Source organism: Bison bison, unplaced genomic scaffold, assembly GCF_000754665.1.
Source record: "Bison bison bison isolate TAMUID 2011002044 unplaced genomic scaffold, Bison_UMD1.0 scf7180017864072, whole genome shotgun sequence".
In the NCBI taxonomy this organism is placed as follows: domain Eukaryota; kingdom Metazoa; phylum Chordata; class Mammalia; order Artiodactyla; family Bovidae; genus Bison; species Bison bison.
The window spans coordinates 9,601,580-9,616,080 of record NW_011494644.1 but is presented as its reverse complement, the minus strand read 5'-3'; the positions used below and the strand labels follow the sequence as shown (position 1 = coordinate 9,616,080).

General features: G+C 49.1%; 1 protein-coding gene across 2 annotated transcripts in view; it reads right to left on the bottom strand.

The window, feature by feature from the left end:
* Positions 1–14,307, bottom strand: part of KDM8 (lysine (K)-specific demethylase 8) — a 26,048-nt gene extending 11,741 nt beyond the window's left edge. Inside the window, exons 1-3 of one of the 2 annotated variants that reach the window (XM_010837227.1) lie at positions 14,170–14,307; positions 1,859–2,354; positions 486–652 (exon numbers count right to left, since the gene is read on the bottom strand). In XM_010837227.1, coding sequence (XP_010835529.1) covers positions 486–652; positions 1,859–2,326 — 635 coding nt within the window. In that variant the 5' untranslated portion in view covers positions 2,327–2,354; positions 14,170–14,307. Of the gene's footprint in view, positions 1–485; positions 653–1,858; positions 2,355–13,870; positions 13,953–14,169 lie in introns of those variants that run through there. The other variant, XM_010837228.1, reaches the window with a different exon arrangement.
* Between the last annotated feature and the right edge of the window lie 194 nt (positions 14,308–14,501).

Here is a 14,501-nt window from a genome sequence, read left to right as displayed (position 1 = left end):
ACGCCTCCTCGTTTCAAGGCCACCATCCAGCTGCCTGATCTGACGCCTCCACCATGAACCTGGGGAGGGACTGAAAGCAGCCATGAGGAGACAGCAAACCCAAGAGCCCGCGGAGAGGGGGTGGGGCTGTCTTGGGTTCTTATTTCTACTTTCAAGCCTCGGGGACCCCTGAGAAAGTTCACAGAATTCCTGAGATCCTGCAAAATGGCATAATACAGTTAACACTGGACTGCCATGATGCAGTCATGAAAAACTGCTTAGGGCAAGCAGACTGCAGCTGGTAAGGACCTTATAATCTCTGGCACTGCTTCAGAGGACTGTGCCTTCCATGTAGGTTTGACCCCTCAGCAGTCTGTCCCACTTAACCGGCAGTTAAGCGTCTATGAGGCTGTGTTCTCTTGGGGGGTCATGGGAGGAGGAATTTGGGAGTCTTTGGGGATGCTAAGCTGGGAAGAAGAACCCTGCAGCCCTCGGCAGACACCCACCTCCACTTCTTCATGCACGGCCAGTGGTTGGCCACACCTTCCAAAATCACAGGCCTCCCTGGAACCAAAAAATGCTTCTTGAAATACTGGAGGGATGGACAGTGAAGCCGGGGCACTGTTCTTTCTGTCGTCACGTCTGGAATTGGCACGTGGTCATTCCTCGCTTTCTGTTCAGAAAAGCAAGATGGAGACAACCACAGAAAGGTCAGAATTTGAGGCATTTCGCCAGGAATTTGCATCAATGCTAGGAGAGTGGAGGTGTGCTTAGGAACGATAGCAACAGTTAACCTTTAGTATCAGTATTACTGTGGAGCTGGAGAAGACTCCTAAGAGTTCCCCAGACCACACGGAGATCAAACCAGTTAATCCTAAAGGATATCAACACTGAATATTCATTGGAAGGACTGACGCTGAAGCTGACGCTCCAATACTCTGTCCACTTGATGGGAAGAGCTGACTCACTGGAAAAGACCCTGATGCTGGGAAAGACTGAAGGCAGGAGGAGAAGGGGGCGACCGAGGATGAGATGGTTTGATGGCATCAACCGACTCAATGGACATGAGTTTGAGCAAACTCCGGGAGATGGTGAAGGACAGGGAAGCCTGGCATGCCGCAGTCCATGGGGTTGCAAACAGCTGGACATGACTGAGCAATTGGCCACAACCCTGAGGATCTGTGGGGTATTCTCTGGCACGTGCCCTTAAACACCAGCGAGGACATAAGTGTTAATCACTCAGTCGTGTCAGACTCTTTGCAACCCCATGGACTAAAGCCCGCCAAACTCCTCTGTCCATGGGATTCTCCAGGGAAGAATACTGGAATGGGTTGCCATTCCCTTCTCCAGGGGATCTTCCCAACCCAGGGATCTAACCCAGGTCTCCCACATTGCAGGCATATTCTTTACCACTGAGTCACCAGGGAAGCCCACGAGGACATAGGCAAGTATCTAAAGGGCAGGACCAATCAGTCACACAAGTTGTAGCATCTCATCCAAACTCGGCCACACAGAGACAGAGGCAGCCAGAAAAGTGTGTGACACTTGCACCAAGGGGCCAGGAAGAAGTTGAACGAGACAGGCTCCTGTTGGATATAGGGCTCGGCCACACCAACCCTCTGAGTCCTTTTTCTCAGGAACCACAAAGCTCCCACCCTCCCTCTCTCCCCAAGGGGGACGGCTTTTGCACAAGCTGGAAAAAAAAAAAATTAAGGAAAGAAGTTGCTCTGTTTCCAAACTTATGCAGATGCCATTTTTCAACAGGGGTCAGCACACCAGGGGGTTTCCCCCCAGGGGAGAGCTGACCCGTGACTTCTAGGAAAATAGGGCTGATGGATTTTGTTGGGCGTGGTCACTGGCTGCCCCGACCCCCCCATGCCTTTGTGCCGGGTGGCTCCTGGCTCGGGCCGGGGGCAGGCCTCTTTCCGGACAGCAGGTGCTTCTGGAGGACGGCGGCGACTTTGAGGAGGATGTCTCCGAGGATGGCCGCCCCCATCAGCAGGCCCATGTCGCAGGCTTTCAGGGCGGCGGCCACGGAGGCGGCGTCCCCGGGCGGCTCACATAGACACACGGCTTTCAGGAGGCAGCCGAAGGCGTACACCCGCCGCCAGTCCTTGTCCACGTCCTGCCAGGGCCCCGTATTGAGCTTCTCCCAGGAGTAGTCCAGGAGCACCTCGCAGGTCTGCAGACACTCGCGCCGCTGGCCCCCGAGGAAGAGCTCGGCGGCTTCCTGCAGCAGCATCAGCACGCTGCCCTCCACCTTCTCTCCCAGCTCCAGCTTCAGCTCCTCTTTCGTGTGGGGCAGGAGGGCCTGGAGGGTCTCCCAGAGTGTGCTGGGCCCCGCCATCGGGCCAGGCAGCTCAGTCTGATAGGTGCTAGAGGGAAAAATATATATATATGAACAAACAAATATATACATATATATAAATATATATATATATATAAAACCAAGCCCATCTATATATCTATATAGATAGCTTCCCAGGTGGCGCTAGTGTAAAGAACCCACCTGCCAAGGCGGGAGATGTCAGAGACATGGGTTTGATCCCTGGGTTGGGAAGATCCCCTGGAGGAGGGCATGGCAACTCACTCCAGTATTCTTCCCTGGAGAATCCCATGGACAGAGGAACCTGGCAGGGTTGCAGGGTTGCAAAGAGCCAGACACAACGGAAGCGACTTAGCATGCACACACAGGGAAAACTAAGTTACAGCAAAACATCACGTTCTATGCCTATATACCCGTGGTTCTATATTTTCAAAAAATAAGGCTGGAGGGAAGCAAGCTAGGTGTGTGATGACATCCAGTGGCCAGAATGTCAACCACTGAGATTTTCCAAAAACCCAAATGAACTTTTTGGCCAACCCAATATATATAAAGAATTTTCCTAGATAAAGAGATCTAGAGACCATACCCAGACCTGGTCCCCTACAGGTTCCCAAGGCTTCCCTACTTGTCCCGTGTAATGTACACCTTATCTGCATTGATTCTTCAGCAGTGGTCTTTTCCTGTGAGGGCAGGGTCCCCATCTGTCTGGGGTCACCAGTGTATCTTCAGAGCCTGGCATAATACTAGGCACACAGTGGTCACTGGACCCATGTTTGTTCAGAGAGGAACATGTACTGTCCTTGTCTGGAATGCCTCCAACACCCCTTCTCTCTGGCAAACTCCTATCCAACCTTTAAGGCCCATCTTAAATGATCCCCTATGTGAAGTGAGCCAAGATTCCCTGACAGTGTTTTGGGTTTGAACAGCCCTTGAGTTTCTTGTAGTCAGGCTCATAGTAGGCACTAAATTCAGACTACTGAAGGAATGATACCTTAACCGTCTCAGGAAGAAACCTGGAAATACATAAATCCTATACAAAAAGGTTTATCACAGTTGATGCCTTTAGTAATTTTAGCCTGGACATTATCTACAGATGGCAGTCCAGTCTCCAGGAATAATTACTAATAAGTGAATAGTTTACTACTCACAACTTACGGTTATCTATTTGCATTACTATACTGTAGGTGATGGCTTCCAGGTGGCTCAGTGGTAGAGAATCTGCCTGCCAACGCAGGAGACACAAAGGATGCCGGTTCGATCCCTGGGCTGAGAAGATCTCCTGGAGAAGGCAAGGCACCCCACTCCACTACTCTTGCCTGGGAAATCCCAAGGACAGAAAAGCCTGGCGGGCTACAGTCCATGGGGTTGCGAAGAGTTGGACGTGACTGAGCATGCACACAAGTTGTAGGTGTTATACTAACAGCTGTCATATCCCTATCACATTTGAAACTAAGAAATAGGGACCATCATGCTTTTGCAGAGACTGCTGTATGCTGGGGGTCAACAAACTTTTCCCGTGCAGATATCAAATATTTTAGGCTTTGCAGGCCATACAGTCACTGCTGCTGCTGCTCTGTTGCTGTAGCACGAAAGCAGCTTTACAGCGTGTACACAAATGGCTATGGTGTGTCCCAATGAAACGTGATTTACAAAAACAAACTCTGGCTTAAAGTTCGCCGCAGTCCGTTCCATCTTCTTCCTGGGCACACAGTTAGACCTCATTTCTCTGTCTCACTTGCAGTTAGATGTGAGCATGACACCACGTTCCAGCTAATGCATGGAACGCGGCATGGAAGGGTCCAGGCCTGGTCCATAAACACTTCCTATACGATCCTCCACGCTACCCCTACCCACTGACTGGAAGGGAAGGACTCTGAGGCCCCAGGGGATGGCAGAGCCGCAAGACAGCCCCCTAACTAGGAATGTCCATGCTGGAATGCTTCGTGAGCAAAAACTAAACTTGTGTTTAGCCACTACAGTGCTGATGCCTGCAGTAACAGTTATCCTGCCCTGACTGATCAGTAACTTCCTTCTGGTGCAGAGGAAAGAGAGCCAGAGAACACAGCGGGCATTTGTTGAGTTTTGGTGGCTTGAAATCTTTTCTCTTTCTTAACAACACATCTCCATGTCCTTTTGAGAGATTCCATCATGCCCCCTGAGTTCAGTGTGGTGGGATGTTGCCAAGGGGTGGGTATGGGACCCAAGCTAGTCAATGAGTTGCCTCTTTTGAATGTAAACTTTAAGAAGATCAACTAGACCAGAGACAGCTGACATTTCATTCTTCCTAGTGGCAGCTTCTGGACCAGATTGCTCTTGCTAGGGTCTCACAATCATGGTCTACAAGTCCTAGGATGCAGAACCATTTTAGTTCTTGTCTTTTCCAAGTACAGTTCTCCAGCTTTTTGTCTATTCCATGGGCTCCAACAGCCTTCCAAGAAATTTCCTGTTGCTTATGTCAGCCAGGGTTGGTTTCTGAGGTTCATAATGAAAGAACCCTTCACACTCAGGAGCCACTGGTAGATGGATGGTGAAGGCAAGAATGAAGACTTGCTTGTGATAAAGCCCCATTAGATGCTTCACTTCTTGTGACAGAAGAAAGCCAGTCACCCTCTGGCAGAAGAGAGCCCAGGGATCCTTGCTTGCTATTATGAATCCCCCATCTAGTCCCCCTTCTCTTGAATATGGGCAGGACCTGTAATTTGAGTGGTAGGCAGAATAATGTTCCCCAAAGATGTCCACATCCTAAACCCCAGAACCTGTGAGGATGTTACCTAACATGGCAAAAGGAACTTTGCAGATGTGACTAAGAATAAGGGATTATCCTGGGTTATCTGGCTGGGCCCAACCTAACACTGAAGTCCTTGACATGATCCTTCCTGGCTAAAGTAAGGGTCAGAGGGAAATGTGATTACAGAATTGTCAGAGAGATGCAGTGTTGCTTTGAAGACGGAGGAAGGGAGTCCCAAGCCAGGGAACATGGGCAGTCTCTAAAAGGTGGAAAAGGCAAGGAAACAGATTCTCCCCTAGAGCCTTCAGAAGAGGATGAAGCCCTCCTGAGACCTTGATTTTGATTCCATGTTGTACTTTTGGCCTACAGAACTGTAAGCTAATAAATTGCTTAAATATTGCTTTAAGTCACCAAGTTTGTGATAATTAGTTACATCAACAATAGAAAACTATTAATACATGCCTCCGACCAACAGCTGTGTAGGTCTGGTGTGTGTTAAGTGTGCTGGACTCTCAGTCATGTCTGACTCTTTGCGACTCCATGGACTGTGGCCTGCCAGGCTCCTCTGTCCATAGAATTCTCCAAGAAGAATACTGGAGTGGATAGCTGTTCCCTTCTCCAGGGGATCTTCCCAACCAGGGGATGGAACCCAGGTCTCTTGCATTGCAGGCACATTCTTTACCATGTGAGCCATGTGTAGCTATTAACTTTTTGGCCTAAGAGATGAGATGTCATTTCTGGGACCAGGTTCCATAAGACTGGAACATTCATTTTGCTGGCAGACTCTCTCTACTGCCTTCTTGGTTTGCATGCACTGATGAGCAAGTGGCCCTGCTGTAGGGGCCCATATGACAAAGAACGCAGGGTGGCTTAGAACAACAGCAAACTAGGAACTGAGGGCCCTCCTGGAATCCAACAGCCCTTCAGGAACTGAATTTTCCCAACAACCACAGGTGCTTAGTGAAGTAGGAAATGGTAACCCACTCCAGTACTTGTGACTGGAGAATTCTATGGACAGAGGAGCCTGGCAGGCTACAGTCCATTAGGTCACAGAGTTGGACCCGACTGAGTGACTGAGCATGCATGCATACAGGTGCTTAGATCTTTGCTCAGTTGAACCTTCAGATAAGAGGTCAGCATTGACACCATAATTGGAGCCTTGTGAGAGATCCTGATGCAGGAAAAAACCAGCTAGCCACGCCCAGACTCCCAACCTGCAGAAACTGAGATAAGAAACATGTGTTGTTTTAAGCCACTAAATTTATGGTGATTTGTTACACAGTAATAGATAATAAGGCAAAAGGAGAAGACAGCGGGAGAGGATGAGATGGTTGGATGGCATCACTAACTCAATGGACATGAACTTGGGGCAAACTCCAGGAGATGGTGAGGGACAGGGAGGCCTGGCGTGCTGCAGTCCATGGGGTCACAAAGAGTCAGACACGACTTAGTGACTGAACAACAGAAGATAATAAACACTTCTACCAGATTTCCTAGACACCTTGGGACTCTATCTATAACTCTGAGAGAACAGGAAGACAGACATGGCTCCCTTTGGCCCTAATGTGTGTGAAGAGGTCAGAGTAGATAGAGAAGCAAACTTGCATGAAGGATGCTAGAGATATGGCCCCTGAAGGTGTGCCAGGCAAGCCATTCCTATTTCTGGGCCCCATTCCAGCTCACTTCCTACCAGCTCAGGAATATTTGGTATTCAGCAGGTAGAATCCATAAGAGTATTATATGAATTGCCTCATCCCCTCCCCTAAATGATGACCCTACAAAGCTGATAACGTACATGAAGTGTTTACTGTAAGCCAGGAACGCTCCAAGTACTTTATATATACTCAGTTCTTACAGAAACTCTGAGAAAAGTATTATCACCTCCATCTTACAGATAAGGAAGCTACAGCAGAGAAGTTAAATGACTTCCTAAAGCAATTCAGCTAGTTTAAGAGGTGGAGCAGAAATTTCAAACTCAGGCAGGACTTCCCTGGTGGTCCAGTGGTTAAGAATCCACCTGCCAGTGCAGGGGACACCAGTTCGATCCCTGGTCCGTAAAGATTCCCCATGCCTCGGGGCAACTAAGCCTGTGCGCCACAACCATGAACCTGTGCTCTAGAAACCACACTCTGCAACAAGAGACGCCACCTGAATGCGAATCCCAAGCGCTGCTTGGGATTAACCCAAGAGAGTAACCCCTGCTCTCTGCAACTAGGAAAAGCCCGCACGCAGCAAGGACAACTTAGCACAGCCAACATAAATAAATATAAAAAAAAAACACCCAAACCTCAGTCTAGTCCCCCAATCCATGATCTTATAGATGAGGGAACAGAGCCACAAGACCACGAGCCAACACATGGTGAAGCCAGACATCTGGGTTAATTCCATTTTTCTTTTTGGGCGCAACATGGAGCATGTGGGATCTTAGTTCCCAGGCCAGGGATTGAACCCATGGCCCCTGTGATGGAAGCATGGAGTCCTAACCACTGGGCCGCCGGGGAATTCCCTAGGTTAACTCTGAAGAAAACTCTGAGGAATTATTATTATCCTCATTCTACAGATGAGAAAATCCTATCACTTCCCATAAGAGAAGGGTGAACCTTTCCCACTTGTTACTGTTTTTGAGGGACCTCATCCTGGTCCTGTGCAAAAGTAAGAGCAGTCTATTATGGTTTCCCTAGCATCCCCGTCTAATTTTGTTCCTCACAATATTGGGAAGTGAACAGGGATATATGTGGTCATTTCCCCTGAAACCCCACCCTCCTATTTTGCTGATGAGGAAACTAAAGTCCAGGAGAAAAAACGAAGTGACTCAACCAAAACACCACAGTCAATCAAGGGCACAGAGACAGGACTTAAAACTTCTGGTCAACCTCCATGCCCTTTTCCTCTGTACCACATCAATGCTCCATGGTTTGTCTGTCTTTTGGGCCTCGTCATGCAGCTTGCAGATCTTAGCTCCCCAGCTAAGACTGAACCCGTGCTCCTGCAGTGAAAGCGCCAAGTCCAAGCTTCTGGATCGCCAGGGAATCTCCAATGCTGCCTGCTTTGTGTACATTATCTAACATATCCCTTGCAATTCTACAATGTAAGGTTTTACAGGTGAGTGAAATGAGATTTGAGAAAATAAGCAATTTGTCCTAAACTTTATAGCAAGTGGCAGTGTGTACCCAGAACACGCTTTGTGTTCAGGCATAAGGACTGTGTCAGCTTTTGGAGCTCTGGATCCCACTTCAAGCCTTGGTTCACAGTGGTTATCCTTCCCAGCTGGCTTACTGCATGACAGGACTCGGACAGCCTGAGTGGCCTGGCCCAAGCCTGCCAGGATGATTCCTATCTCTAGCTCCTAGAAGATTCTTAAACAAATTGCATTGGCCTCGTTAATAGCAATCTTAGAAGAGTTTCACAGTGCAGCTTTCCAGCGCTGGTGGTCTTATCCACCAGCTACACGCAGAAGAGCACGTGGACCCACCAACTGGGTGGCCTCAGGGCTCATCTCCCTGAGTGTCTCACATAAGTCTTATAAAGCAATTTTTTTTCAAGTGGCAAAACCATGAGTAATTTTAATTTTCTTCTTTCTTTTCTGCTTCCATATTTAAAATTTTTTTATTTGCTTTTGATTCAAGGATAATTGCTTTACAATATTGTGTTAGTTTCTGCCATACAGGGGGGCTTCCCTGATAGCTCAGTTGGTAAAGAATCCACCTGCTATGCAGGAGACCCTGGTTCGATTCTCCAGGAAGTTCCCCTGGAGAATGGATAGGCTACCCACTCCAGTATTCTGGCCTGGAGAATTCCATGGACTGTATAGTCCATGGGGTTGCAAAGAGTCGGACAGGACTGAGCGCCTTTCACTGCCATACAGCAACATGAATCAGCCACAGCTATACATACGTCCCCTCCCTCTTGAACCCCCCTGCTCCCTCCCCCTCCCCTCATCCCACCCCTCTAGGTTGTCGCAGAGCACTGGTTTGAGCTCCCTGAGTCGTATTTGAAAAATCTCATCTTGGGTGTGGAAAGACCTCAGAGGCCTCATATTCTGGCTTCTCACAAAGGTCTATAAAAAGGTCTCCCAGAAGACCACTTATTTGCCTTAATGGAAAAACGGCTTCTACTGGGCCTATGTACCAGCTCTGTAAATTGGTCTTTTGTGGCCTTATTAAATAGCCTCCCAGAGGGTTTCAAATGACCTATAAACTAGTTCCCTGGGATGCAGAATTTTAACCTTTGCAAACCGGCCTCCCCAGGTACCTTGCAGAGCTCACACAGGCCTGACAAAACCAGCCTTCAAGGTGCCCTCATGTGCTGCTTTGCAAAATGGCTTCCCCAGGTGGTCTTGCATTTGGTTTCCATAAATACAAACGAAAGGTGGCAGAATGGCTGCTTTGCCAACTGGTTGTGGGAGAGCCTCAGGTGGATGGCCACATGGGCCACCCTTCTGAGAGGGAGGGCCCCAAGATGGCTGTACAAAACAGCCTCCTCTTGGCCACATTAAATAGCCAGAGTAATTTACTTTGGATCCAGAGTTCCTCAGCAAATGTCTTACAACCAGGCCTTCAGAATCTTATGCTGACACCGCACGACACAGCCTTTCAGAGGTGGGAGCTTCAGGATAGCTGAGTTCGTTTTCAAAATAGTTTTATAGGTTGCCTCTGTATGAGTCACTGAAATGGCCCTGCAGGTCTCATGATTGACCTTAAACACTAGCCTCCCAGAGAGCCTTACGAGGGCACCACGTGGCAGCCACAGTGAGGTGCCATGCTGACCACCATCTGTGTGTGTGCATACGTGTGCGTTAAGTCACTTCAATCCTGTCCAACTCTTTGCGACCCCACGGACCATAGCCTGCCAGGCTCCTCTGTCCATGGGATTCTCCAGGCATGAATACTGGAGTGGGTTGCCATGCCCTCCTCATGGGGATCTTCCCGATGCAGGGAGTGAACTCCCGTCTCTTCCATCTCTTGCCTTGGCAGGCGGGTTCTTTACCACTAGCACCTCCTGGGAGTAGTCTTATACACGACTTGGTCCCACAGGCCTCCCAGAACATTTCCTGATTTGGCTTTTTAAATAGTTGCCACTTCAAACAGCCTTCAGGGGAGGAGTCACATTCTATTATATAAATCTCTTCCAAAGTGGTCTCATGATCTGCTTTAAAAACTGGCTTCTTTACATATTGGGCTCTTGTGTCAGGGCCAGAGGAGGCCTGGACTTTGTCTTAGCTTTACAAATCTATCTTCTGTGATTCCTGTTAGCCATCTGAAATGGGCTTAGAGAAGAAAGGCCCCTCCCTGGCTGTATGAAACAGTCATCCAGAGGAGCTGGCCTTATGAGGCTGTAAGCAGCAGCTTTCACATGACCAGTTGATACAGCCTTTCAGTGAAGGTCAGGAATAGGCTACATGACACTGCTTTTCTGAATGGCCTCACTTTGGTGCATGTGTGCTAAGTCACTTCAGTCGTGTCTGACTCTTTGCAACCCTGTGAACTGTAGCCCACCAGGCTCCCCTGTCCATGGGATTCTCCAGGCAAGAATACTGGAGTGGGTTGCCATGCCCTCCTCCAGGGAATCTTCCCAATCCAGGGATCATACATGCATCTCTTACATCTCCTGCACTGGCAGGCAGGTTCTTTACCAGTAGCACCACTGGGAAGCCCCCATTCAGGCCTCACATCCGGGCTTTACAAATCAGGCTTCCAGCATTCCCCATTGGTCTGACAGAAAGGTTTCTTGACAATTGTTACCAAGCAATTTTCTGGAGAAGGGTATCAGCCTGAATAGCCTCATGGCCTGGCTTTGCTGATTTGCTTCCCAGAGTTCCTCACTGAATTTCCTTTTTAATAAAAGGTTGTAGTAAATGAAGGGGCCTTCCAGAGGAGGGAATCAGGGTAAATTGTATGAACAATCTTTCAGAGTGGGACTGTGGACTGGCCTTTACACTGCCCACCTGCCCACCCCCCACACCTGACCAAGAGCTCCACATAAAAGGGATAAGCATGTTGCACAAACAGCCTCTGGTAATCAGCTATAGGTCGGTTAACCACAGAATTTACCATACAAACCAGGATGCCAGGCAGTGCTGAGTTGCTCAGTCATGTTCAACTCTTTTGTGACCTCATGGACTGTAGCCTACCAGGCTCCTCTGTCCGTGGAATGTCCCAAGCAAGAATACTGGAGTGGGTTGCCATTTCCTACTCCAGGGGATCTTTCCAACCCAGGGTTCAAACCTGAGGCTCCCATGTCTCTTGCACTGGCAGGTGGATTCTTCGCCTGGGAAGCAGAATGCTATATATATAAGCCTTTTATTGATAAGCCTAAGCTTGGTAAAATATACATTTATTTTTCTCTTTCAAAATTGTTTATTCTCATCATTTTCTCTGTTCTTTACTGCTTGGGACTGTCATTTCTGCATGTAGGAATTTCACCTTACACAAGTCGAATACTGGAAGTGCTGAGTACTGGAAGTAGCTTTCAGGGACAAGTCATGAACTGGCATTATTCCAGGCAAATTGAGACCCACAGTCCCCCAAATCATCCGTTCAGTTCAGTTCAGTCGCTCAGTCATGTCCGACTCTTTGCAATCCCATGGACTGCAGCGTGCCAGGCCTCCCTGTCCATCACCGACTCCTGGAGTTTACTCAAACTCATGTCCACTGAGTCCGTGATGCCATCCAACCAGCTCATTCTCTGTCATCCCCTTTTCCTCCCGCTTTCAATCTTTCCCAGCATCAGGGTCTTTTCAAATAGTCAGTTCTTCGCATCAGGTGGCCAGAGTATTGGAGTTTCAGCTTCAGCATCAATCCTTCCAATGAATATTCAGGACTGATTTCCTTTAGGATGGACTGGTTGAATCTCCTTGCTGTCCAAGGGACTCTCAAGAGTCTTCTCCAACACCACGGTTCAAAAACATCAATTCTTCGGCACTTATCTTTCTTTATAGTCCAACTCTCACATCCAAACATGACTACTGGAAACACCATAGCTTTGACTAGATGGACCTTTGTTGGCAAAGTAATGTCTCTGCTTTTTAATAAGCTGTCTAGGTCATAATTTTTCTTCCAAGGAGCAAGTGTCTTTTAACTTAATGACTGCAGTCACCATCAGCAGTGATTTTGGAGCCCAAGAAGATAAAGTCTGTCACTGTTTCCACTGTTTCCCCATCTATTTGCCATGAAGTGATGTGACCAGATGCCATGATCTTAGTTTTCTGAATGTTGCCATATGAAAAAGCCCGAGTGGCCTTGTAAATTCACCTTAAAATCAGTCTCCCTGGGATTAACTGGTATTGGCCTTAAAAGATGTCTTGTTGGTTACAGACGGCTGTTTTTTGAAAGGGGTGAGGGTAGAGGTGAATTGCCTTTTATAAAAGGTTGTATTAAATGAACGAACCTTCCAGAGAATGTTCCTGTGTCCTAGCTTTGTAAACTGACCTCCCAGAGCACCACCTGTCTGCATTGGCCTCTCCATGTAAGACAGCTTTCATGGGAAGGTCGGTACCGGCTGCATAGAACTGCTCTTCTCAGTGTACTGTCTTGACTTCTTCAATAAAGGTCTGTTTGCTGACATATGAAATAATCTTGAAAAGGCAGGGGTGGTACTGGGGGGGTTGTCAGAAAAAGACTGTATGAGATAGCCTCTCAAAGTGACTTTTGTCTTGGCTGTACAGACCACTCTAAAGTGAACTTCAAAACAGCTTCTTGCTGGTAACATAAAACACCAAGGAGCCAAGTACAGGCTGTATACAACCAACGGCCTAACTCGGGTCATGAGCTTCATGAATTCACATCCAGATGGAGTACATCATTGGAAGGTGGTGTCTGGTTGGCTGTTAGACAACAACCCAAGTGGGTTCCTGTCAGCTCTAAAATAAAGCCTTCAAGGAAGCCACTGCAGTCATCCCAGAATTCTCATAAATTATCTTTAAGGCTCTGAAGTGCTTCTCGGAATATATCAGCTTCAATCTAGCTTTCTGGGAACAGGCTGCTCAGTTCTGTAAAGTGCAGAAAGGCTTGGGCTGGAGCCGGCTGGTGTGATCTGAACACCTGCCCTGACTTGCTCTAACCCTGCTAAGCACCAGGACTTATCTTTGCTGGATTCCGAGGGCGCATAATGCGACACCTATGCTCAGAGTTAACCCCTATTGAGTCAGACACCCCCTTCCTCCAGGCGGCCACATGCACAGGCCCCATCGGGTCCTCCAGGAAGGGTGGGCTGGACGGGCTCTATGTATCCCCACCATGCCTCCACTGGGAAGTTTCACACCTTTTCTCTTCCCAGCCTCTCCCGGGACTTTATTTCCCTCGGTCTGCATTCGGGGCCCGATGGTTCAAGCCTGCTCAGTCTTCCTAGTTCTAGATCAACAAAGGGTAACTGGCCAGGCAGAGATGGGCGGCATGCACCTGCCGGTACAACCACTGCGAAGCGTAGGGGCCTTCGAGTCGCATCAGTGAAAGCCGCTCAGTCATGTCCAACTCGTTGCGACCCTGTGGACTCTACAATCCATGGAATTCTCCAGGCCAGAATACTGGAGTGGGGTGCCTTTCCCTTCCCCTCCAACGGATCTTCCCAACTCAGGGATCGAACCCAGGTCTCCCCCATTGCTGGAGGATTCTTTACCAGCTGAGCCACCAGGGAAGCCCAAGAATACTGGAGTGGGTAGCCTATCCCTTCTCCAGGGGATCTTCCCGACCTAGGAATCGAACCCGGGGGTCTCCTGCATTGCAGGCGGATTCTTTACCCGCTGAGCTATCAGACAAGCCCTGAGCTACGAACCAACCAGACACCAAAAACCGTGCAAGCGCACAACAACCCTGGTCGTACGCAAGCGCAAAAAGCAATACCTGTCATAAGGAGAGCACTACGCACGCGCGGGACCTAGGCCCTCTCCTCGGCGGCTCTGGAGAGTCAATCGGCTAAACTGCGTTCTCAGAGCGCATGCGCCGCCCCGGTTTTCCCCTCCCCAAGGCCCTGCTGAGTTTCGGGCTATGAAGGGCTGCCCCCGGGCTTTCCAAGGCGCACGCGCGGGACAGTCCCTGCCCGCTTTCCATCTACATCCGACGCCTGCGCAGTCCTCCCCCTTAGTCCGGCCTCCGCTTCTAAGGAGGCAGAGCTGCCCACTCCTCTCGAGTTGCTCACCTACCTGGCTCAGATTTGGACGGTATCGACTCGCCGGAGGACGGCGACAATTTGTACTTTGAAAACCGAACGCTCCAGCCCTCTTCGAGTAGTCAGAGGCTTGCCGGAGTATCGATCACTCGCAGCTCGATTGCCCACCAAGGCATGCCTAGCGAAGCGCCGAGTGATCGATGCCGTGGCCCCGCCCCGCCCATTTTAGAGGCGGGAGGGTGGAGCTATGGCCTAGGGTTGTTGGGCCTTTCCCTTTGTTTCTCCTCTGTGGCGTGGGGACACGTGCGATTACTTCTGTAACGGTAACTTCGTATACAAAGCAGTTTCTCACCCACATTTTATCAG